The 24006-nt window shown below is 35.5% G+C and overlaps 1 protein-coding gene across 1 annotated transcript in view; it reads right to left on the bottom strand.

Moving 5' to 3' along the window:
• Nucleotides 1-12061: 12061 nt before the first annotated feature.
• Nucleotides 12062-24006, bottom strand: part of LOC137398534 (uncharacterized) — a 48804-nt gene continuing 36859 nt past the window's right edge. Inside the window, exons 12-17 of the mRNA XM_068084658.1 lie at nt 21636-21705; nt 21080-21258; nt 16148-16184; nt 14513-14898; nt 13745-13862; nt 12062-12708 (exon numbers count right to left, since the gene is read on the bottom strand). Of these exons, the coding sequence (XP_067940759.1) occupies nt 12686-12708; nt 13745-13862; nt 14513-14898; nt 16148-16184; nt 21080-21258; nt 21636-21705 (813 nt within the window). The 3' untranslated portion in view covers nt 12062-12685. The remainder of the gene's footprint in view (nt 12709-13744; nt 13863-14512; nt 14899-16147; nt 16185-21079; nt 21259-21635; nt 21706-24006) is intronic.

Raw genomic sequence — 24006 nt, 5'->3', positions numbered from 1 at the left:
TGCCGTATTGGAAAATTGCACTCCAGACACATTGTCATATCACACATGTATATAACACACATGTATTGGACGCCAAATCTGGCCACCAAATCTGGTAGCAGGACAATCAGAAAATGTAAGAAAACTTGCAGTGCTTTCAGATTCCGCTTATGGGGTGCGTGTCTAAGGTACATGTGAGATGTTTGAATCTCAATCTTGTTTGCTTAATAAGTTTCAAAGAAATAAAGTAACTTTTGCCCTAGTTTCTGCACTCCAAGGTATGCAATAAATAAGTCAGATAACATCTTTTGACAGTGAATTGTTGCATGCATGCGATGCATCAGTAAAAATGAGATTCCAGATCTTTACATATATTTTAATTAATTTATTTAGGCTGCAATAACCAATAATTGGCTTATAGCAAACAGGTTTGAACCATTCTGGTTATAGTGAACTGTTTCATGTTTTAAGGAAACTACCCATTCCACTACTCTCCACAAGACCGTCAAGCAACAAATAAACACTCCGAGTGTTAGTTACCAGAGAATATATTTCAGTACTAATGTATATAAATACATGAATTCAAAAGTGTGCAACTATTGACAATCATGCAGAGAGTCTGAGCTTGCTCTCCTGGAAAGATGGCATTTTCCTTCTTTAAAAGAATCGCTTCTTGTTAGGCTCCGCTTACTTTTCTATTTATTTATCTCCTCTCTCTCTCCCTCTCTCCTCTCTCTCTCCTTCTCCCTCTCATTCTCCCTCTCGCCCTCCCTCTGTCTCTCTCTCCTTCTCCCTCTCGCCCTCCTTCTTTCTCTCTCTCCCTCTCCCCCCCCCTCCCCTCCCTCTCTCCATCTCTCCCTCTCTCTGTCTCCCTCTCTGTCTCTCTCTCTCTCTCTCTCTCTCTTTCTCTCCCTCTTTCTCTTTCTCTCTCTCTCCTCTCTCTCCTTCTCCCTCACCCTCCCTCTCTCTCTCTCTCTCTCTCTCTCTCTCTCTCTCTCTTTCCCTCTTTCTCTTTCTCTCTCTCTCCTCTCTCTCTCTCCTTCTTTCTCTCACCCTCCCTCTCTCTCTCTCTCTCTCTCTCTCTCTCTCTCCTTCTTCCTCTCGCCCTCCTTCTTTCTCTCTCTCCCTCTTGCCCTCCCTCTTTCTCTCTCTCCTTCTCTCTCTCCTTCTCTCTCTCTCTCTCCCTCTCTCTCTCTCTCTCTCTCTCTCTCTCTCGCCCTCCCTCTTTATCTTTCCCTCTCCCTCTATCTCTCTCTTTCTCTTTCCCACTCTCTCGCCCTCTCTCCCTCCCTCTCTCCCTCCCTCTCTCCTTCTCTCTTCCCCTCCCTCTTCCCCTCCCCCTCCCTCTTTTTCTCCCTCCCTCTCCTGAGAGAAAGAGAGAGAGAGAGGCATGCCACCTAATGCGTTTGTTCATAGATCTAGGAGAGATGTCAGAGAAATGCATCGAGGCTCAGCAGTGAAAAGCACATTCGTGAGTTCCTCTGGCCTATGAAGAAATGCCACTTCGGATGTGCCGGTATCCATGGCAACGCCATGTAAGGACATCGCTATGAGCTTGCTAATGCGAAGTCCCGGCTATTACTCATTCTTAGCATGTTTGCTATTGATTCCTGTTGGCATTTCTTCAAGTTGATTGACAGGAGCTGCCTTGTTAAAAGAATTTTCTGGATAAAGCATTCTAGAAGAAATATCCATGGCAAATCTCCAAAAATTTGCAGCTGTTAAAAGCACTTTTGATAGTGGAGCAGAGTGTTCATTTGAGATGCTGGGCAAGACCGGAAAAGCTGCAAATATGCTTAGGACAGAGTGTTCTGAAAGCAAAAGCAAGGGTCAAGGGTCAATCAAGGGTCAAGCAGTCAAAATCTGGACAAAAGCACAGGTGTTAAAAATGCACTTGTACAAAATTTTAGTAGATTTTTGTAGAAAGTATTAGTATTTTTCTACCATTTGCAATTTGTTTTTGGTGTTTGAGGTGATCTGACTGCCAAGATGTTTAAATATTAAAATCAACAAAACTTAGATGCGGATAAAATGCTCAGACCAAGTAAAATGTGATGATGATGTCTAAAGTCACAAACAGACCGACAGAAACCATAACCGGTAATATAGCTTTTCAGCTTTTCAGATAAATTTGACGTTGGATTATTTATGAATTCAGGCATTAAATCAAACTTCTGCTGGCCCACGGTCAGTTCATCCAATTCATTATCTAATTCATTAAACTCAACTCTAGACCAGGGCTTCCAGACACAATCTTGTACTCGTATCCCCTATGGCTGATGAGGGCAACCTGGCACACCCTTGTTTTAACTGAAATAAAAAGGCCCAAAACAAGGAAAAACAGGCATATGCAAAATATTTGAAAACCAGATGTTATTGGAAGCTAATTATTAAAAAGTCTAATATTTTCACCCAGCAGCATTATATAAAAAACACATAAAAACATTATGTGTTTTATATAACAAACAGCATTATATAAAAACCATTTCTTATGATCTTTGGACTTTGTCCCACGTCTCCTCTGCTGTTGTCTGATCGAGATGTGTTTCCTAAAGGCGGGTTTACACTGTATCGCAGTATGTCAACATTTTCATGCGATCATGTGAGCAATAGACTAATGGCATCGACGAAGCAACGCGGACACATCGGGAAAGTTTGCAGCTGTCAAACTTTCCCAATCTTTTACCGAGCATCAACGACCACTATTTAAAGGTGAACCATTTCGGCGATGGTAATTCGCAGTCGCTGTCAATGTGATTTATTTATTTTCATGTATGACCGCTGCTGCGGGACTAGTATTTGATTTCAGTCAAGCGAAAACTAAAAGATTTTTCCGCAAAAATTTAAAAAGAAAAATAAGAACACTACGTCACCGGTGCAGACGCAGATGGGTTTGTGATAGTGTGAACGTTGTTATCATCGACCATCACCAAAGTATAATTGGGGCATCAACGCTGAGATACGGCGATACAGTGTGAACCAGCTTTCATGGGTAATTGAAATATGTAGATCATTTTCAGGATTTATGGCATTATGAGGTTCACTTTTGATATGTCGAATAGATAAATGTCCTGTTTCACATATCCAAGTGAGTACAAATCGAATGGGAAAATTTAAAGCTCTGTTTGAGAAAGTTGGATAACCAGCCTCCACAATTGATTATTGAACTCCTGCAAATAACAGCTCGCACCCAGAAACAGGGAGCCCTGTTCTAGTGCCAGCATTTTAGACGAAACATTAGAGTAGGAATGATACCGTCACTATGTTTCCATGGCACGCATGAAGCGCATCATGAGGGTTTGGAGTTGTGCGAAAGTTGCATCAGCGTTCGCATGTTTTTCGATTGTCGCATGTGCTTCTATGGACATTCGTATGATGCAGATTGACTCCGGTGCCTTGTTGAAAAAAGGTAAGGAATTTTATGCTATAAGTTAATAATTAGCAACGCAGTTAGCAACGCAAACACGTAAAACTCTATTGAAAAAGTACGACGGAAGTATTGAAAATGTTTAAAATTGAATAGCTGTCGCGGTATTTCAATGCGCATCATTCGCAAGTGCTGCTTCCATAATTCGCAGGCATGATGGATTTAAACAAAGATTTGCGAATCACAAAACTCGCTGAGCTTGCAAATTTATGCCGTTTCCATGATGTGAATAACTTGCAGATTGGCTCAAATTTGCGAATTATGCGCATCATGGAAACATAGTGTGTCAGAGTATACGAGAGCTTTACCTTCTGCACAAGTTGGCCCATATCAAAAGCTGGCTAGTTACAAATGAGACAAATAGGTCTGCTTGTGCGTGTAGTAGCTATTTATCTGATTGCTAGTTCGCTGAACTAAGGCTAAAATTTTACAGTAATCTTTCACTTTTCGCTGTTCATCGGAACTGGCACAATTGGGGCTTTTTAGGTCCAATCTGATTTGCGGTTTATTAGGTCCAATCTGATAGATTCCTCAAATTAATAAATCCATCGGATTAGAACCAGTTACTCCCAGTTAGCGAGAAGATCATTAGGATATCATTTTGTGCTTTTACCTTTGTGCACCTGATTAGGTTAGTAGGAGTTAGCAATAAAGTGAGGGTATTCCAATGATTAAAGAGAAGATAACACACTTATTTGCATGCGGAATGAAGATAAACAAACAGGCACTTATAGTCATCAAATAGCGTAGAGACCGTAGCCATTTCACGCCGTTACCATGACGATATATATACTGGTACGTAATTTAAATGTCTTATGCAATTTCCTTTGTGCCTACTCAAAGAGCATTTCTTGGGATTGAATAGCACAACTGCGAATGTGATCATCACATTCAGTGCATAATCAGAGATTTTGAACATAAACCCTGTTCAAAACCAAGTATTGGTGAATTATATCAAGTCGTTCAACTTAATTAACCTGACTTAAAAACAAACTCTGTGACCTTTATCTGAAAGGGCATGTTTATGTGATGCCATTTAGAGACTGTCAGCATACAACATGACAGCAATAATTAACATTGATCACTTGTTACGGTAATCAAAATTACAATACTGACACCTTTTTGACTGACCAAGTTTGTGGTACTAATGCTAGAACTACTAAAACCGAAGGGGCATAAAAGAAGAAAGTGTTTGCGTTTTCATTTTTTACTCGTTGCTTGAAAAATAATTTTAACAATTGAAGTTGTACTATATTAAAAGTTATGTCCATCTGTCTGTCTGAAGCAGTGATTTTACAGGTTGAAAAAAAGTTGGCATTGTACAGGCTTTGAACTCTTGATCTTGTGATTGAGGGACTAACCCTCCAACACCTGCACAAGTTAATCAACTTCCATGGGTGCTGAATGATTATGCAGAGGCAGGTAATCATCGACTTACGACCGCGTTTGATTCTGGCCAGCCGGTCGTAAGACAATTTGGACTTAAGTCGATTCTGTATATTCTGTCGATTCTGTCGATTCTGATCTAACTTACATGAATTTAACTTTTTAAACACATTCTTGAAGGAAGTTTTAGTATGTATTTTAACGAACTTCAAACTTTTAGTTAAGATTTTATCATTCATCTGTTTGAAAATTCGTTTTGACCATAATGTATAATGCTGAACTCACCATGGCGAGCAACGTATATCTCTTAATAACGTATATAATCAGTACACAAATCACCAAATTTTAATTTTGTAGATAAATTATTGTCCATATCGTGGGGCTGAAGAAATTCTAAAACAAAGAACGGCTTACGCTACACCTCGCTCTGAGCTGCCTGACTTTCCCACGGACGTGGTCGTAAAGGCGGGTAGACATATGTAGCATAGGTCGGAAGTCGACGACTATTGTATAATAGAGTTATAAAAATGTTGACTTCAAATGAAAGGGGCAGTAGCCTGAGAACCAATTTTATCAGTTTAAGAAGCTTTTAAAAGCTCTCTTTTGAGTCATCTTTGTGAGAACACAAGTTCTGATCGAACCAATCAACTAGCTTACCTTCGTTTTTATAAAATGTGATTGGTTGAATTACCTTTTTTCTTTATAACACTTTAGATGTGTAACTCGGTGGTTTCATGAGAACAGTTTTCTGTCTCCGCTTTGTGACTGGCATCTTTTTATGTCTTTTTATTTCATTCTCATATTCAAAAGCCCTGAGGGCTTACACTTTGCATCACTGTCAAAGGCTAAAGAAACGGGTATATTTTTTGATACCTAATATACCCCTGTCTAACATCTTATGTTACAAACTGCTCAAAATCTCAAAAGCAGTAAAGTGTTCAATGAAAGTTACTCTCAACCAATGTATATTTTACTAGGGGAAGATATTGCGAAATCAGTGGTAGAAAAAGTGTTAATCAATCACTGTTTACTATGATGTTAGTCATGATGCATTAACTGCGAGTGCTAAATTACAAGTTCTAACATACAGGAGTTAGCATGTAAGTGCAAACCTGTTACAGTTACAGCTATGTTAAACTGCAAGTGTTAACATACAAAAGTTAGCCTACTGAAGTTAGCATACAAGACTTGACTTATTAGTGTTAACCGACAAGCGCTAATCTGTCAAAGTTACTATATATGTGTTAACAGAATGTTAACCCATATATGTTAACATACTAGATTTAACCTATAAGTGTTATAACCTGGAAAGTTTATATTGATCTAGTGGGAGATCTTGGAAACCTACACAGTTAGGTTACATTTTAATTTTAGCCAAACTCTAAAACTCTGTAAATGTTTGCGATATACATAACTCTCCTGTCTGCTGCAGGAATATCATGGTTAGGTTGTTAAGTTAAATAGTCTAAACAGTGTTTACAGTATCACTCACAACATTGAGCACGGTACGCCCAGCTTCCGGTGCTCACCTACCATTTAGGTAGTGACACGGAATCTACGTGCTTCAACGTAACGTCTGAATTTCTTTCCTGGTAAGTAGATTTTTATCTAAATTATCCTACAACATTCTCCAGTCTAATGAGCCTCTATAATTTATAGTGAGTGACTGAAGTCTTCATTGATTCAAGGCTTATAAATGGCAAAGTAAGTGATTCCATTTTTTATCCACACTCACTGACTGTGAAAAGGGAGAGAATCAGGTTTGTGAGCAATAAAAGACAAGCTGAATGGTAACTGGTCAGGATACTAGCACCTGGGTAGTCCTGTGCACCGAGAGAGATTGTCAGATGTAACAACTATGTGCACAGTTATTTTTCAGTTTAAAAAAGCGGTTCAGAGGCACAGTTAGTAGTGTGCTTGGATGCAAAAAGAATCTCTGAGTTTGATTCCTGAGTGACACAATATTTTTTCTTAATGGTCTCAGCATGGCTTCAGACAGACAGACAGACACACACACGGCTCTTATTATAGTAAAGGTCCTCAATGGACAGATTAAAAATACCATTTTAATTCATTCTGTCTGAAATCAGCTTCATTTAAGATTTATTTAAGAGTATTAACAGATTCATGGTTAATAAAAGGTGCCCTTCAAACCAATGTTTGGTGAAATATAAGGTTGTGCAGTATGGATGTCAAAGCCTTGTATTTTGTGTCGCACTAGCAGTTGTTAACTTGTTTTAGAACAAAGTTTTGCCCTTGCAACTACTGAGATAGCTAAAAAGTTGGCGGTTTGGCTTGAAACCGAACCTTTTAGGCCATCATACAAAAGATAGCGATAGTCTTTACTATAATCTTGACTAGACTAAACACCTTGTATATATCAGTACACGCCAAGAGCGTCAAAAAAAGGGTTGCACCAGACACGCATAAAACCTGGATATTCAAATTTGCAGCTGAGCATGTTACCATCCCCGCCACTCAAACACCTTTCTACAGCACAGAATAATTGTGCAGTTAATGATTACAAATGATCTCTCACGGAATGCAGGGCTACCAATGTACTAGCAATATAGATTTCAGCTCGAAGTTAAAGGTTATTTTATCTACTTCATGTTTTACCCACCAAAATAAGATTTGACATAAAATTGTCATAAAAGTTGCTAGCTCTATGTGAAAGTGGTAAAATAGATTAATATGTGCTACTCTTTGCTAAATTATATAACGGTACCCATGTTTGTGCTGACTGCTTGATTATCTGCATTCATTAAAAGATACAGATGACATCGATCAAAGGCCATCAAAAGTTTAAGGAAAACATCCTGACTGCTTAGTGAAGGTGTCATGTGTGTTTTTGAATGAGTTTAATCCTGCAAATGCCATTGGTTAATTTTCTCAGGAAACAGTGAGTTTTAATCAATATTCCACATTAATTTAAAACCATATAATTTCCATTTATGAGAAGGTAAACATAAATTCCTTCAAATGGTTTGTTTTACAGTAATAAAAGAAATTGTTTTCTCATCCCGGTTAACCCGTATGGGTGGTAGTTTTTGCTCTAACTCGGGTCTCCTACCAGAGACCTGGGAGTTTGAGCACTCGCTTCAAAATCTTAGCTGTTCACAATAGCGCACTTTCCTGCAACTCACCTGAGTTAATTGCTGTTGGTATCTGGGCAAGCCACATTTTATGCGCCGGTGTTATTGCGCCCAGTGCCCCAATGACTACTGGGATCACAGATGTTCTTACATCCCAACATTTTTCAATCTCTTCTCCAAGAGGGAGATATTTTTCCACTTTTTTCTATATCTTTGCTGGCTATATTGTAGTTATTGGGTACTGCTATATCTATTATAGTAGCCCTCTTGTTCTCCTTATCCACCACCATGATGCCTGGTTGGTTTGCAATGGACAAGCTTGTCAGTCCGGATGTGTTATGTATAAATATATATATAAAGATATATAAATATGTATAAGGTTGTAAAGGGTTGTACAGTATATTCATATATATTCATATAAGTATACAGTATACATATATATTATACAAAACCTCTGGCAGGAAACTTGGCAGCATCAAGCAGGATACCATATTGACAACAGTAAAAAGTTTTTGATGTTTTTTTCAGAATTAGTCATACCGGCTTGCCTTGTCATCAAATAAAAGTACCATGTGGAAGTCACGCATGCACACCGGTATAGTAACTGTGTATGTTGCCAGGACAACGATTTGCAGCGACAAAGACCTGCTGTAGCAACCAATCGCCATGACTACAAGTAATTTAACCTTGGAATGCTTTACAATAAATCTGTTTTCATAATGCGATTACCTAACAGTGAACATTGTCTGATGACATTACGTGGTTCTACTAGCATGAAGCCTCCAGGCTGTCTGAAGCATCGCAAGGTTACGCAGGATTAGCAAGCAGAAAAATGCGGTTGTAGTCATAGCTATTAGAAATGATTTGAAAACAAGAGATCAAAGCAATGACATTGAACTCTTGTATGTTTTTAAATAGTAATGAACCAAACACACAACCTTTTTCAGGTTCAATACTATTCATTAATGAATTCAATCTTAAGCAATTGATAATATAGACAGTCTTGCCTTCTGTTGATGTATCTTTTCATACTATGAAGCTCTTGTTAATTCTCTAGTTGCTCCCATTGTTGAATATATACATAACAAATAAAGTTTTACATTATTATCAATATTTTATCCGTTGTATAAAGCACAACAACTGCATATTTCAACTCTCAATTGTAATTCACTATAATAGACAATCCTCAATTGTTTGAACTAATACAGACTGGGCCATGATCGGAGATTGAAAAATTCTGTACAACGAAATTGCTTACTGCACATTAAACAGTCTGTATTGTCTCACAAACATTCTCCTAGGCTGCAATGTGATACAATATGCATATCAAGCACACATGGGAGAGTAAAACATGGTTATGCTTGCAATAGTGTACAGTATAATATTAGTAGCAGCAATACTAACAAACGAAAATTGCAGTAAAACTCTCTGGCAAAAAACTCACGTGAGCCATCTATCAGTCAAATTTGTCCTTCTTTGGACAGAAACGAGCCCTTTGGACAATCGTCCAGACCCTGGACATTGTCTGGACAACTGAAAGTCAGCGGAAGTCGAGTCTGAAGAAGTGTATTGAAGACAATACTTAATAATCAAGTATTAAAATTCTTTATGTTTTTTAACCGAAACGGCTTGTTATGTGTATTAAAAAGTTGACTTTAAAAACTTAATATTGTGATGATAAACTACGAATTTTTATGTGATTCTCCTACCACCAATTTTAATTTTCATCCTAACCATTTGATCCCTGATATATCCCCCCTGGTCATCCCTGGTGTATTTTTAAATACATGTATATACCTGTAGGTTAGTATGAGGCTTATAATAGTAGGCCCTTAATCACGAGACTGTTAAACACAAATAAAACAACATTCAATGACGAAAACTTTGTTTTACAAGCTGTCGAGAGTCACTTGGCTAAGGAACTAGCCTGGGTTTCATACTAACCAGTCTATGAAGGGATACAAAAGCTGCCAACTGCATGCATTATGGATCATTTAACTTTGATCAAAATCAGTATTGTTGTTTGAAAAACTAAGTTTCATAGTTCAACATCACCATATTGTTTTGGTTTTTTAAATCCAACCTTTTCCTCCTTACAAACAATTGCATAGATAAAAAACCATTAAAGAATTCTGACACTTAATATCATATAGTAAATGACTAGCTTTAATTTTATGAAGCTAATATGTTTTATTCAACAGATGAAACATAACGCATTGATAACAACATAAAACTTTAATCGTGTAATATATATTAAAGTAAATAAAACAAACTTAGGCAACAGTAACATGAGCGACTTCAAACAAAGGATATGACACAGTCTACTTTTGTAACTATTACACCATACCTAGCTTGAACTATAAGTATGTATTTTTTGGCTTGAGAGGTAGTAAATGTGTTAGAAAGTGACTTAGTTGTTTTTCATTTCAATCATCGGTAAATTAATTTAATTTTTGTAACCTTGTTAATATCTTACTCCTTGTTAACATTTTACACCTTGTTAACATTTAGCACCTTGTTAACATCTAACTCCTTGGGAACATCTAGTGCCTTTTTAACAGCTAATTCATTGTTAACATTTTGGTGCTTTTTAACATTTAACACACTGTTAACACCTAACTCCTTGATTGCATCTAACACTTTGTTAACATCTAACACATTGTTAACATCTAACACCTTATTAACAACTAAATCTTTGTTAACATGTAACACCTTGTTAACATCTACCACTTTTGTTAAACCAAATTCAACAAAATTCCTTTTCTGTAGTGCCTCAACAGCTGGTTTTTAGCCAGCTTGGGTTACCATGCTTTTAATCAAACACTTTGGTTAACCAAGTTAGGGATGACTGACTATCTAAGCTTGGAATAGAAAACAGGAGACCAACACTGTTGCTAGATTAATTGTCCAGACCGCACCACATCTGGTGAGAAAAGCTAATTGGAGCATTCCACCAGTGAGTCACTGTATCGACCCACAAATGGAACACCCCATTTAAAAATTCAAATTCTATTTTCTACTATAATAAGAGCTGTGCCCATCAGTCCCCGAAGCCAAGCTAACCAAGTTAAGAAAAAAATTGCTTCACACAGGAATTGAACCCGAATATTCAGATTCACAGCTAAGCACTCTACTATAATACTAACTTTACTGTATTGAGAGCCTTGTCTATCCGCATGTCCCAAGCCACAGTTGGAAGGTTAGAAAAAAGGCTGCATCGTGCAGGATTCCAATTCACTATATTTGGCTCATTAGGCCAACGTTTTACCATTAGCCCCAATCACATGCCTTGCTGCATTTTGAATAATTGTGCGTATAATTATTACACCTGGCATAGGACTGCCAGGGTACTAGTAACAATGAGCTCTTGACTCCCACTTCATGTATACATTCTCTCAACAATTCACAGATGCATAGTGATTTTGGTAGATTATCAGATACAACATACTGTAGCTCGATTTTGGACCTCAGACCAATATAAAATGCTAGTTTACTTTCCTAGGTTATCTGCAGTTCAAGATTTCAAAAAATATTATTGGGCTTAATATGTTATGTGGCTGCAAATTTAAATAAATAACAAAATATTGTATGAAAAAGAAAAGATTCGCCATATCTGTAAGAAAAATATACTTAAAGAAACAAACTTGTACAGCACATCTTTACTGTAATCTTTCCTTTAATAAGAGGCATGTCTATTTGAATCCACGCTTGAGCGTTAGAAGAACCAAAGATGCTTCGCAAGGGAATCAAACTGAGACATTCGGCTCACCACCCAGACACACTACCGATGACACCACTCAACCACGTTGCTACCAAGTTGAATAATTGTGAGTATAATTATTACACCTGGTGATCTGTCACGGCATACCTGATTGCCAGCGTACTAATTAAAACAAAAGATATAGAACAAAAACGAATAAAATAAAAAGAAAAAATTCCAGGAAATTCATGTACTTGAGGTGAACAAACAAGTTGACATTTTAACAAAACCAATTTTTGTTTAGTCACAGTAACAAAACTACTAAAAAATAGTGACAGACTTTGGAGCTCTTGTACTATAATATTAAAATGCTGTACCAACTAAGCTCAGCTTCACTTAAATAACGAATATTTATTATAAATATTTAGAACAAAACTAGCAATATGAATGAACAAACACATTACAGAAGCCAATATGAAAAGTTGAAGTATAACCATACAGTTGAATAATAAATAAACAATATAATATATTTAGCAATATTAATAAGAATGATGCTTGTAACAAATCACAATGGCAAAATCAGAGTATAATTATGATATTTATATGATATGTTGTAAATAAAATAACAACTGAAGTCTTGAATACTTGATGCTGAACAACTATCAGAAAGTGGACGGAGGTTTAATGGAGTGGAGTGGATGGAGAGAAGAAAGTGGACAGTAAACAATGCCAAAAACAAAAATTGACTCATTTGTAGTGAAATACAAGAAAAAAAACAAAAATTGAAACATGTAAAATAGAGATAGATACGCTATATCAACTGGCTGGTAGGTTTTTGTGGTTAATTAAAAACAACAAAACACTAATTTACAACAACGAGATGAATGCACTAGAAGTTTCGAAAAGTCACATCACCGCCTCCGGAAAATCCCAATGCAGTACGAATAGTAATATCATCGGCAAGGAGAGAAAATCTGGGACATCACATACTGGAGCAACACATGAATATTGATCAAAATGATTCCGCAAAAATTATTAACATAATATCAAAGAAGAGTAGACGACTTCAAATGGTGCCGAGGTATTGCAGAAGTAAGCTTATGGCACTTGACCAGTGCTGCCTGTAAATAGATAGGAACCTGAATAATGTATCATTAATACTTGACCTTGACATTAGCATGAGCAAAAAGGTGGGTCAATAGGTTATTGCATCGCTGAAATGGTCAAAAATTGGTTGGTACGACTTTAGCAGAGTTCATACAAAATGTTTCTGATAAGTGAGTAGTTATTAAATTAACTTACACGACTGTACTTATATGAAAGGGAATACAACTCCCCTACCTGCGTTGAGAATACAGGCAGATGATTGGTTTTAAAAATTGGTTTTAAAACCAATTTTTAGCTTAGTTTCGCAAAAACATAATTTTCTTTATTGAAATTTCTTATTAGCAACGACAAACCATAAACACTAGTTCACCATTGTTGGTTTACCATTTTGATTTTAGATATCAAACAGACAATGTCGTTTTTCACTACAATACACTATAATACAGCTCGGCAATGCGTTTGCTTATGGCCAGGAGCTGCATTATGCGGCTTTCGTAGGCTTCATAGGAAACATTTCTGATTAGTGACTATTTAATTAATTAACCTACACTATCTGTAATTAAATGAAAAGCAGCAATTATCCGCATGCATTGAGCCAACAGAAAATATGTTTACCACCTGAGCATAGGTTTTTTGCTAAATTTAATTTTTTATCCCAAAGTTTTCTCATTGATGAAAAAACTATTGAAAAACTATTTTCTATTGGCTCAATGCATACAGATAGTTTTTTCCTTTCATTTAATTACATATAGTGTAGGTTAATTAATTAACTAGTCACTAATTAGAAACAATTTGTATGAAGCCTACGAAAGCCACACCATGCGCTCTTCGCCATAAGCAAATGCATTGCCGAGCTGTATAAAACGGTATGTGGTAGCGAAAAACTTAAAAAGCCATCATAATACTGTCTATTTATCATCCAAATGCTGCTGTGGTAAACCAGTGTCAGTCAGTTGATAAACCAACCATGCTTACATTACAAGGAATTGTCTGCTCTAACAGTTATTATGATACGATTGTAAAAAGCAGACAACTCTCTGTGTGACTAACCTAGATCTCTAGCCAATGACCTCTGACCTAGAGAAGACTTGACCTGCCCTGAGAGGTTGGTGATAGAGTATCGGTGAGGAACCTCAAGTGCAAAAGGAATGGCGTTGCCATGGGCCACCTGCGGCATCCAATCAAAAGAACTGTCACGAACTACGAGACAAAGGCTGACTTAAAATGTTGAGAAGGAGTAAACATCTACAAATCTGTACTACTAACCATGCAGCAGTATTTTCATTTTAGACTTTGTATATACATGAAAATAAAAATATAATATAATATTTATAATATATTACAACAAAATATAATATATTATCTATAATATATTATATATGTTATTATATTATTTATTAAATTAAATAATATAATATACTTATAATATAATATATTATTATTAATATATAATAAAATCTTATTATACATTATATGATATATAATAAAATGTATATTATGTAAATACTGTTTGCAATGATATTGTATTTAGCCAACTATCACAAGTAACATACCATGTTATAATTGAAGGTTTGAAAACTAGCAGTTGTCTTCCCTATCTATATTGCTACCTGAGCATTATGAGCTAACTTGTTATTTATAGCAAACTGCTGGGTTAACTAACTTCTCAACTTTATATTAAAAATTCTAATTTAAACCTTGTTAAAACATCAAAATTACCAATTTAAAATATTGCTCAAGTTTATGTCTTATTTATTGAACAATTTGAGATAAAATACGTTATTCTGAATCGAAGAATGAATACTTAAAATGACTAACTGTGGCATATTGATTGCTGGCGGCTCTCAGCTGGGCACTCTGTCTCTTCTGTCCTATAAATGTTGACGATCTTTGACTAAAGCTAGGAGGCAGCATCGGGTCAAAGGTCGCTATGTTGAGACTGGTCAAGCTACGAGCAAGTTTCTCCTGCTCCGCACACGGCAGCGAGGGACGGTGTCTCTGACTAGATCTATTGACTGGTTTGTTGGCAGCGGCAGCAGGAATACGGTTGGACGGCATAGAACCACTAAATGAGTGTGCTCTGAGAGGGTCGGTAAGACGATGAGTATGATTCTTTGAAGAGTCCTTCGAGGATAGATGGCCAGACTTGTCTCGACGTGTCAGCGTCGAAGAATCAGCATTTTGATGACCTTCTGTGGAACTGTCTAGTAAACAGAAACCTTTGAAAAGTTAAAAGTGAAACTACAGAATCAAATATCATGTTTTCACATAAAACTGTTGAGCTGGCGATGAGAAATTGCTTAAAAATTCAACTGTGGATGCTACTATGTATAGAATTAAGAATTGTCACCTGCTTCCTGGTATAAGACAACTCCTATCGCATATATATTCATGCTAAACGCTGGTCGAACGAATTATTGACTGGCCTCGAGAGTGAATATTGACGTATCAGGCATACACATGTCACGCGATGCAAATTAGATAGAATATTTAGGTTAGTTAGTAAACCTCCTGTCCTGCTTGAACAGCATAAATATAAAGAGTGGCTTATGGGTAAAATCTTATAGCGTTTGCAAAATTACAAAATATATCAAATGCTCCAAAAGTTTCAAAATATATTTATGAATATACAGATATTGATAGTAGAGCTTCATGATATGGCGACTTATTTGTTTGTGGCAATTCTTAAGGTAGACAATTTGAAATCGCCACAATTTAAAAAGATGACGCTGATCGTATAAACAATATAATTGTGTAATAGCGATTTATCTCATAACTGATGATTTTCAAAGTGAGCGATTCTGTTACTACAACATCGGGCCTTCTAGTCTTATGATAAGATATAATAAGATTATATTAAGTCTCAATCCATGACCTTCCACGCACATGGGCATTCATAAAAATAAATGTTTCTAATTATCACAAACACAAAACTGTTCCTTATAAGTAAATTATACAAGTAAATATTAACAAAAATTTACAAGTTTTTTCACATAATAATAGTATAACAATATATTGCGATTCATCTATTAATAGACGATTCGGTATTGCGAATTTGCATTATCGAACCGTCTGGTAATTTTTGGAAATTGTGAAGCTCTAAATGCTAGATAGCACAAGACAGCTAAGAACTGCATAGAAGCCAGCAATAAAGCTAAAACCATTATGCCAGTTATTGCAGACAGAACCGAATGTGAGAGGGTATGCTTAAACAGATGTAAGTTGACCTTACATGGCTATATCGTAGATATCATTAAAACGCCTGTGCTAACAAGACTTGTCCTACCATGGGAAGATGATTTCATGGTCTACCATTTCACATGCTCAACACCAACACTTAATTTTTCCGACCACATAAGCTAAACTACAACATTTCCAAAGTTCAGCTCTGAATTCACCCACAAGCTAAAAGTGATTAATGGGATAGAGTTACCTCCCCCTGCATCTACTCACCATCTGTCTTGTCTGTCTCCTCAGAAACTGATCCTCTCTGCAATAGGTGTAACAGAAAATAGAGTAAAGCTGACCTCTGTTACAAAAAACCTACCATATTTTTCGGACTATTAGTCGCTACTTTTTTCTGATGATTTGAGCCATGCGGCTTATACAATGGTGCGGCTAATCTGTGGTTTTTTCTTTCACCGCTAGGGTGATTAACCGGAATCTCTGGTTAGTGCGCCTCTAGCGGTGAAAGAAAAAATGAAACAATGCCTAATGGTACTGTTTCGTTTTAACTAGCAGTTTCTGCTGTATTAAAAAGCACCGTCATGAATTCTGCTACGTATACAAAGGTGCGGCCTATGTATTGTTTTATTATCGTCTTTTGAAAATAAAGCAGATGTGGCTTATATAGGGGTGCGGTAAATAGTACGAAAAGTACGATAATTTCACTAGCCAAATCATGCTGACTCTAGACTTAGCCATTCTGCTTTTTCTACCACAGATACTGCTGACACAATCTCACAGCAACTGAATGAATTTAACAAAAAACATATTTCGTGGAAGATTGGTGAATTAGCGGATTACCGTACAAAATTAATTTTCTCATTTATATTAACCTTTAATTTGTCAAATGCCAAATAAATGTCTTGACAGCGGCAGCAGAAGTTCATGACCTTACTGCCTACTAAACTTCTAAAATTATCTAGGCTGACTCACTTCCTGCTGCCTATTCTGCTGCCTGTACTTCCAATAGTTAAAAACATAAATCAGGAAAACTGTATGTCTTGATAATTGTAAAATTGATGTTAAATTCTTCTCCCTGAGGTTTTAGTGTTTTTCAATGAGATTTTTGACGTACCGCTAAAATTTGAGAAACCAGACTTGCTTCTCCAATAGTGGATGACCCGCCTAGGGGACAGGTGCAAAGCTCCATCAACGGGGTGCGTTTAACCTCAAGGAAAATGCTATTTAACTTTTAAATTTTGATTTTTTTTAACTAACCTAAACAAAAGTGAAATGGCACCTCCCCTAGATTAGGAGAGCGGCGCTCGCATTGTCAGATGGTGTAGAGGGAGCACTCGCTCTGGTGTAGGAATTCTGTTTGCACTGAGAATGCACACCACACGCAGAGCAGGAGTATGAAGTGTTAAATATTTTCTATTACGAAAATTATCTAGTCTATGAACCAACATAAAACAAAATATTTGTTTTGTGTTGGTCCAATTTCCTTCTTGGTCCTCTTTAATGTTAACAAGGGTACAGCATTATGCAGAGGTGTACTTATAGCAATTTTATTCTAGTAATTATAAAATGATAGTATTTATAGTTGTAGCGAGATGTTTTTTAGTTCAAGCACAATAAAATGATGACAGAAAATAATTAGGAAGCACCGCGATAACAATGTATAAGTAATACTACGGAACAAACAAAGCAAACCTAAATTTCATGAAACTTTACAAACCCGAAATGTTTACTATAATATGAGCCGCGACTGTCCATCGCCACGCTGAAAGCTCTAAGAAAAACATTGCCCCGCAAAGGAATTAAATAAGGGTATCTGAGTTTTGCAACCAAGAGCACTGAAAACTGCTCTACAACAATACAGTGCAACATCAGTGAATAATTTTGCACATAATTATTACACATGATGATCTCTCACGGCGCACAAGACTGTCGGCGTATTAGTATATACAGTCAAACACGGATAACTCGCCCTCGGATAGCTCGAACACATGATTAACTCGACTGAATTTGTTTGGTCCGTTCCCACGCAATGATAAGTTGTTTTAGATAACTCGACCTCAACTTCGTAAACTCGAACAGTTTTTTGTCTACCGAGACGGTTGTTATCGCTTTAGAATATCACTTTATTCCAAGCCATAAAGATATACCTCAACTTTTAGTAGTTCTCAGGCGTCGTTATTACCATCATCGGCAAAATATTTTTGTCAACGACTTTTCTAAAGGTTTGCAAAAAATCAAATTGTACCAAACATCCACTTAGCGATGGTCCTTTGAAGGCAAGGAAAAGCGAGATAACCTTAGGAAAAACTTGAAAGAAAATCGGCAAAATTGATCTTGGTTAAAAGGCTCAAAAGAAACAGATGTCTTTTCTTCCAAGCATTTCAACAGCGATCAAGTTTTGCCAATTTTAATCTGAAAACGCCCTGGCAGTCACATCCCCTAAAACAACAGACAAATCTCAAGTGATAGAAAAGTCTATACTTTCTGATAAAATTTTTTAAACTTTACATTAGAAGGGTTTAATTTGAAACAAGCCATCTATGCTTTTGATTTATATATAGTTTGTATATGTACACCTATTTGCTAATAAATACATGGACTTGTGACAGTGCTCTGATAACTTGAACGCTCTGATAACTTGAACACTTTCAATCCGTCCCGTGACGTTTGAGTTATCCATGTTTGACTATATGAAAATACTAGGTGAACGCCCAGCGGTGCAGGGTAATAAAAAAAGATTTTGCACGAAAATCTATTTTGAATCAATATTAGTTCTGTGTGTGCTATAAGTTTAATTAGGTTTAAAGGTTGACTTGCAACAAAATTCACATTACTGCTATCTGATGAAACGATTCACCATGTCTTACTCTGTAGTGTTGTAGGTGCAAGATATGTGGAAAGGTGATTACAAGCTCTTAAAAGCTAAAAAACGAACAGAAAATTGCAGCCACATGAGACCGCCGTAATTTGGATTCGCTTTCCAAAACGGCTCAAATGGGATGTAGTTGTGAGAGATTGTTTCTGTTTACACCTACTAGCAACCTTATTCGTCGAAATATTTTCACAAATATACTTCACGCATTCAATAAAACTATGTCTATTGTTCTTACGCGTCTGTTTTATCGTCATTGCAATGCTGTCACTTTTAGCAGTGATATCTTATAACTTACCGTAAAAAATCGTTAAACTTTTTAACATTAGCTCGAAGGAGTACATATCATTGTCTGATAATCATGACGAGCCTGTTGGTCACCTGTGATAATCGAAAAGTGTTGCAGAAATTATTTGCGAAGTATTGGTTCACATGTTCAGATTACGACTTGACGATAGAATAATGCCGAAAATAAACTGTAAAGTAGCGAGCATCTATATTTGATACGGGGTCTTCGGTAAAACTTGAAGTGTTTGTCATAAACTAGTACTACGATAAGTTTTATATTGAGCTTTTTATTGGCATTTAAATTCACGTGAGAACATACGTGACAAGACGATAACCAAATTTCGTGGTTACGTCATCGAAATAAAGAGATTCCAATCTACGGCGGCTTTTCGTTTTTGAGCTTTTAAGAGCTTGTAACAACATTTCCACATATTTGGCACTTACAACACAACAGAGTAAGACATGGTGAATCTTTTGATACCAAATAACTGTAATGTGAATTTTGTTGCGAGTCAACCTTTAAGCTACAGATTCTATCATTTTTATTAATTCTAATTTTATTAGAACAATGTCTGCCAAAAATGGTTGAATGAAAAATTAATATTAATAATAAAGATCGGAGAATAACTAAGTAATAATAACAGTGATAGGAAAATGAATAATGTTTAAACTTCAAACACGATGTTATACTCAAATTATGTTTAAAAAATGCAAGTTGAAATAAAAATGATAATGCAACAAACTTTAAAAACTTATATTATAAACTTTAAAAGTTATACAAAGTTTATAAATGTAATAAGAGAATGTAAATCTGTCTATATATATTTTTCAAAGTATGTAAATGTATGTAGGCTAAATATAAGAGAATGAGGAATAACTGACACTTGTAATCTTACACAGTAAGTTTTACAATAAATCTTACGGATAATCTAACATATATTCTTACAGTAATCTTCCAATTGCTCAATGTAAAATGTTTGATGTAAAATGTGAAACTTATTACGAATTAATAATTGGTTAGGTTTAAAATGAAAGATGTGAAAGCTAATACACAAAGCGAGCGCTGATAGGAACATACAAACAGATATGTTTTAATTTGAACTAAAAGAAATAACGTAAAAAGATTGTTTAAATGAACAAAATATTTATTCTTATTTAATGACTGTGGAGCCCAAAGTACCAAATCAGAATCCAAAAGACATAATGTAGCTGAAAAAAGTATTCTGAGCAGCTGGAATAAATAAGCAGAGAACTAAATGAAGATGTGAAATAAATAGCAAGTATGTAATCTACGAAACATATTATTTGGTAATGATACAATTAATACAAAGTGCAAAAAACCAAAAATAAGAACTGTTATGACTAAATGAAAAGCACTACAACAGTCGCCAAATATTATATTTCGAGAAAGAAATGTTTGTTGATACGGTTTGGTAAAAAGCATCGTGTTTTATAGGGGCATAATGACCCGTGGGCGCATTGTATATATAAATACGTAATTTAGCTGAAATTATTTCATCGAATGACTTTATGTTTGCAAAACCGTTTTAGCGTAACAAATAAGGCTGAAATCATCATGGCGAGCAACTGTTATCTCTTAATAACGTATATAATTAAGAGATATCGCCCAATTTTAAGTCCCCAAATTTTAAGTTCGTAGATAAATTATTGTCGATATCGTGGGGCTGAATAAATTAGCCCTAATGAAATAAAGTCGAAGAAGCATCGGGCTGCATATACATAAGTCCCAAAATATTTCTTAACCGAGGTTTCGTAACATGTGGGGGCTTTGCTAAAACAATAGCTATAGCTGGACAATCAATCCGACGGAGACACATACCAACTTTGAGAAATATATATATATAGATAAGGTGAGTACATCTTTACATCTCCGAGTGTGAATTATTTTTTGCTGAAACAGAACCACTTTGCATTTTTTATCCACAAATTTTATACATTCGTGGATAACAGCATTTATTCAAAAACATTGATAACGTTTGTTATACAAATGTGTTACCCATAGGGTAAATTTAACCTACCTTGCTAGAAGTCCTGGATTTCACACCAGAATATAGCCTGTTTCGACTGCCCATTCTGCCTATGGGAGTCTTTTTCTTTCTTTTTTTGCTAGAAAGCTGAATGGCAGATGAATCAAAATCTAGTTTGGTTTCTTCCTTTTTTATAGGTGGCACATAGAGAGGAGCCCGCTGGGAGTCATCTATAAAATCAAACATAAAATTCGGCTAAAGTTTAACGATTGCTCTTATGAGTTGACATTGTTGGAGTAACAGCGTCACTTTGCACAGAGAAAAACCGTTCACAGCATTTGCCATGGCCAATATATTGGTGTTTACTGTCTGAATTGGTAGATGTAACCACAAAATTGATGAATGGAAGCACATTATTTTTTTTCAAAGTAAAACAGTAAAATGGAATCAAACGACAAAAATCAGTTTAAAAACATACATGAGTTTAATACTAACCACGTTGATATCGAGCAATGAACAAATTTGAAGGAAGACTAGAAGTTGTCTCCTCTGACAAACTGATAACAACGAGCAGACAACTCTAAATTAGCACTACGCGAATACTTACACTCATCTTTGCAAGTTCGTTTTTTAGCAGGTTTGCTTTCCTGTGGCCCCTCATTGGTTATGACTGTCACCTAGCAACCAATAACATAGTGAGTCCTCACTCTAGCCTGAATTCTAATGCAATAAACATGCTCATTTTAATGCTTGATGCAGGAATGTATTACTTCAAGCTCTATGAAAACATGACAACTTATATATGCTAAATGAGACGCAAACAAATGCGTATCTCTGTTACATCTATGAAAATTGGGCAAAGCAAAAAGTAAAACACTTAAACCATAACTGTCACGAACAACTTTTATCGTATTTTCTAGGTAAATCAGACACGCTGATTCCGATTTTGTACTCAAAATAAAGATTAGTCCACTAACCTTCAAAGTCATTTAGGCTTTTTTAAAGCGTTTCAATATCCGTTTCAAAAACAACACAATCGGCATTACAAGCTCCGCCCATAAATATGTGACGAAACCTAGCTTTTTCAGAAACGGAAGTTAGGAATGTTTAGTCTGATTTAGAATAATAGAGATGGGTGTCTTAAAACCCATTATTATCTAAATCCAGCCTGTAAAATAGTTTCAGTTTTTTATGAAAGGGATATAAACTATTTAAAATTGCTCGATGCTTGTTACATGACGTTTAAATGGGCTGGACGCCGAGAAAAATGAGCTCAAAAAGCGCGGTTTTATCACGAGCTAGCGTTGTTATTGCGCTTTTTAAATATGCAATGCTAAATAGCTTATCTACCTTTCAGAAAATACTGATATTATTTTTAAGGCTGAATTTAGATATTAATGGATTTTAAAACACCCATCTCTATTATTCTAAATCGGTCTAAACATCCCTACGTAACTTCTGTTCCTAAAAAGCTAGGTTACGTCAAGTATTTATGGGCGGAGCTTGTTATGCCGATCGTGTTGTTTTCGAGACCGACATTAAAACGCTATAAAAAGTTCTTCATTACTCTGAAAGTTAGTGGCCTAATCTTTATTTTGATTGCAAAATCGGAATCAGCATGTCTGATTTACCTAGTAAATATGATAAAAGTTGTTCGTGGCAGTTATGGTTTAAACCAGGGAAGATTCTAAAATCCCTATAATATAGTAAAGGATCTCTAGGTTTGATTTGCAGCAACCTAGAATCTTGCTTAAGTTATCTAGCAGTGCATAATATAGTTGGCGGATGACAAAGTGTGCATAAAATTAACATTTATTTGAATACCCAAATAAATGTAATAATGTTAGCATACATATACTGTATATATAGTCTATAGTACATATATACAGCATATATATATACCATGTATATAGTATATAGTACATATATATATACAACATATATATATATATACCATGTATATAGTATATAGAGTAAATATCTACAATTATAGTTTACTAGTTGAATGCCCCAGTAAAAAAATGTTTTTGTACAGAAAAGTTATTTTTACTTAACATATATAACATTTACCATTCTAACTTTTAAACTTCATATCACGAGATAAGTGTTTTTTGTGCAGTTCAAATGAATTGAGAGAAAAAATAAACAACTGCAAAGGTTTTCAAACCTTTTCAAACAACTGCAACTTTTAAATTTTATATCATAGAAGAAGATTTTTGTTGAAATTAATGAGGAAAAATAAAACTGTTTTAATGTAAAATAATTAGCAAGTGATGGCTAAATATTGTCTGTTTTGCTACACTAAAAAATTATTTGGTATTCAATTATATGATTTTAGTTCGTTTCAGTGTTGGAATCATAAGGCGAAAATATCGTATGGAGTGGTATAGAAATCCATAGTAATTATCCAATGCAAACGCCTCCTGACAAAAATCATTAAAATCATAATTATTAAAAACAACAAAACAATATGTTAACCTTAGTAACCATAGGTACCTAAAATAATTTTAGTGCGTTTTGTGGTTATGATCTGCAAGAAATGCTACATTACAATGTTCTACAGTAAGTACCATGGAAATTTTTTATTTTCGAGACAGACGTGTAAACATTAATGGTGAATCTAACTTATATGAATTTAGTTACTAAACACATACTCGAAGAAAGTCTTAGAATGTATTTTAGAAAACTTCAAACTTTGAATTAGAATTTTATAGCTTGTCTGTTTGCATATCTGTATTTGCTATGACGGAACTGTATGTGTTAGATAAAAAATAAGAACTCATTCCATCAAATAGATGCAGTGCCTCAAAGTTGATATATACATTATGTGTATTCAACAATAGTATCCTTATTAACTATTACGTACAATATATGTATACTCAGTGTTAGGATACAGATGTTTGGTGGAACACAAACAGCTTTTGGGAGTTATCTGCTCTATTGTATGAGTGAAAGTTAACTAAAATGATATTCCCAAT

The sequence above is a fragment of the Watersipora subatra genome, chromosome 6 (genome assembly GCF_963576615.1).
Source record: "Watersipora subatra chromosome 6, tzWatSuba1.1, whole genome shotgun sequence".
NCBI classification, from domain to species: domain Eukaryota; kingdom Metazoa; phylum Bryozoa; class Gymnolaemata; order Cheilostomatida; family Watersiporidae; genus Watersipora; species Watersipora subatra.
The sequence above is the reverse complement of the archived record's forward strand: the minus strand, read 5'-3'. Positions and strand labels throughout refer to the sequence as shown.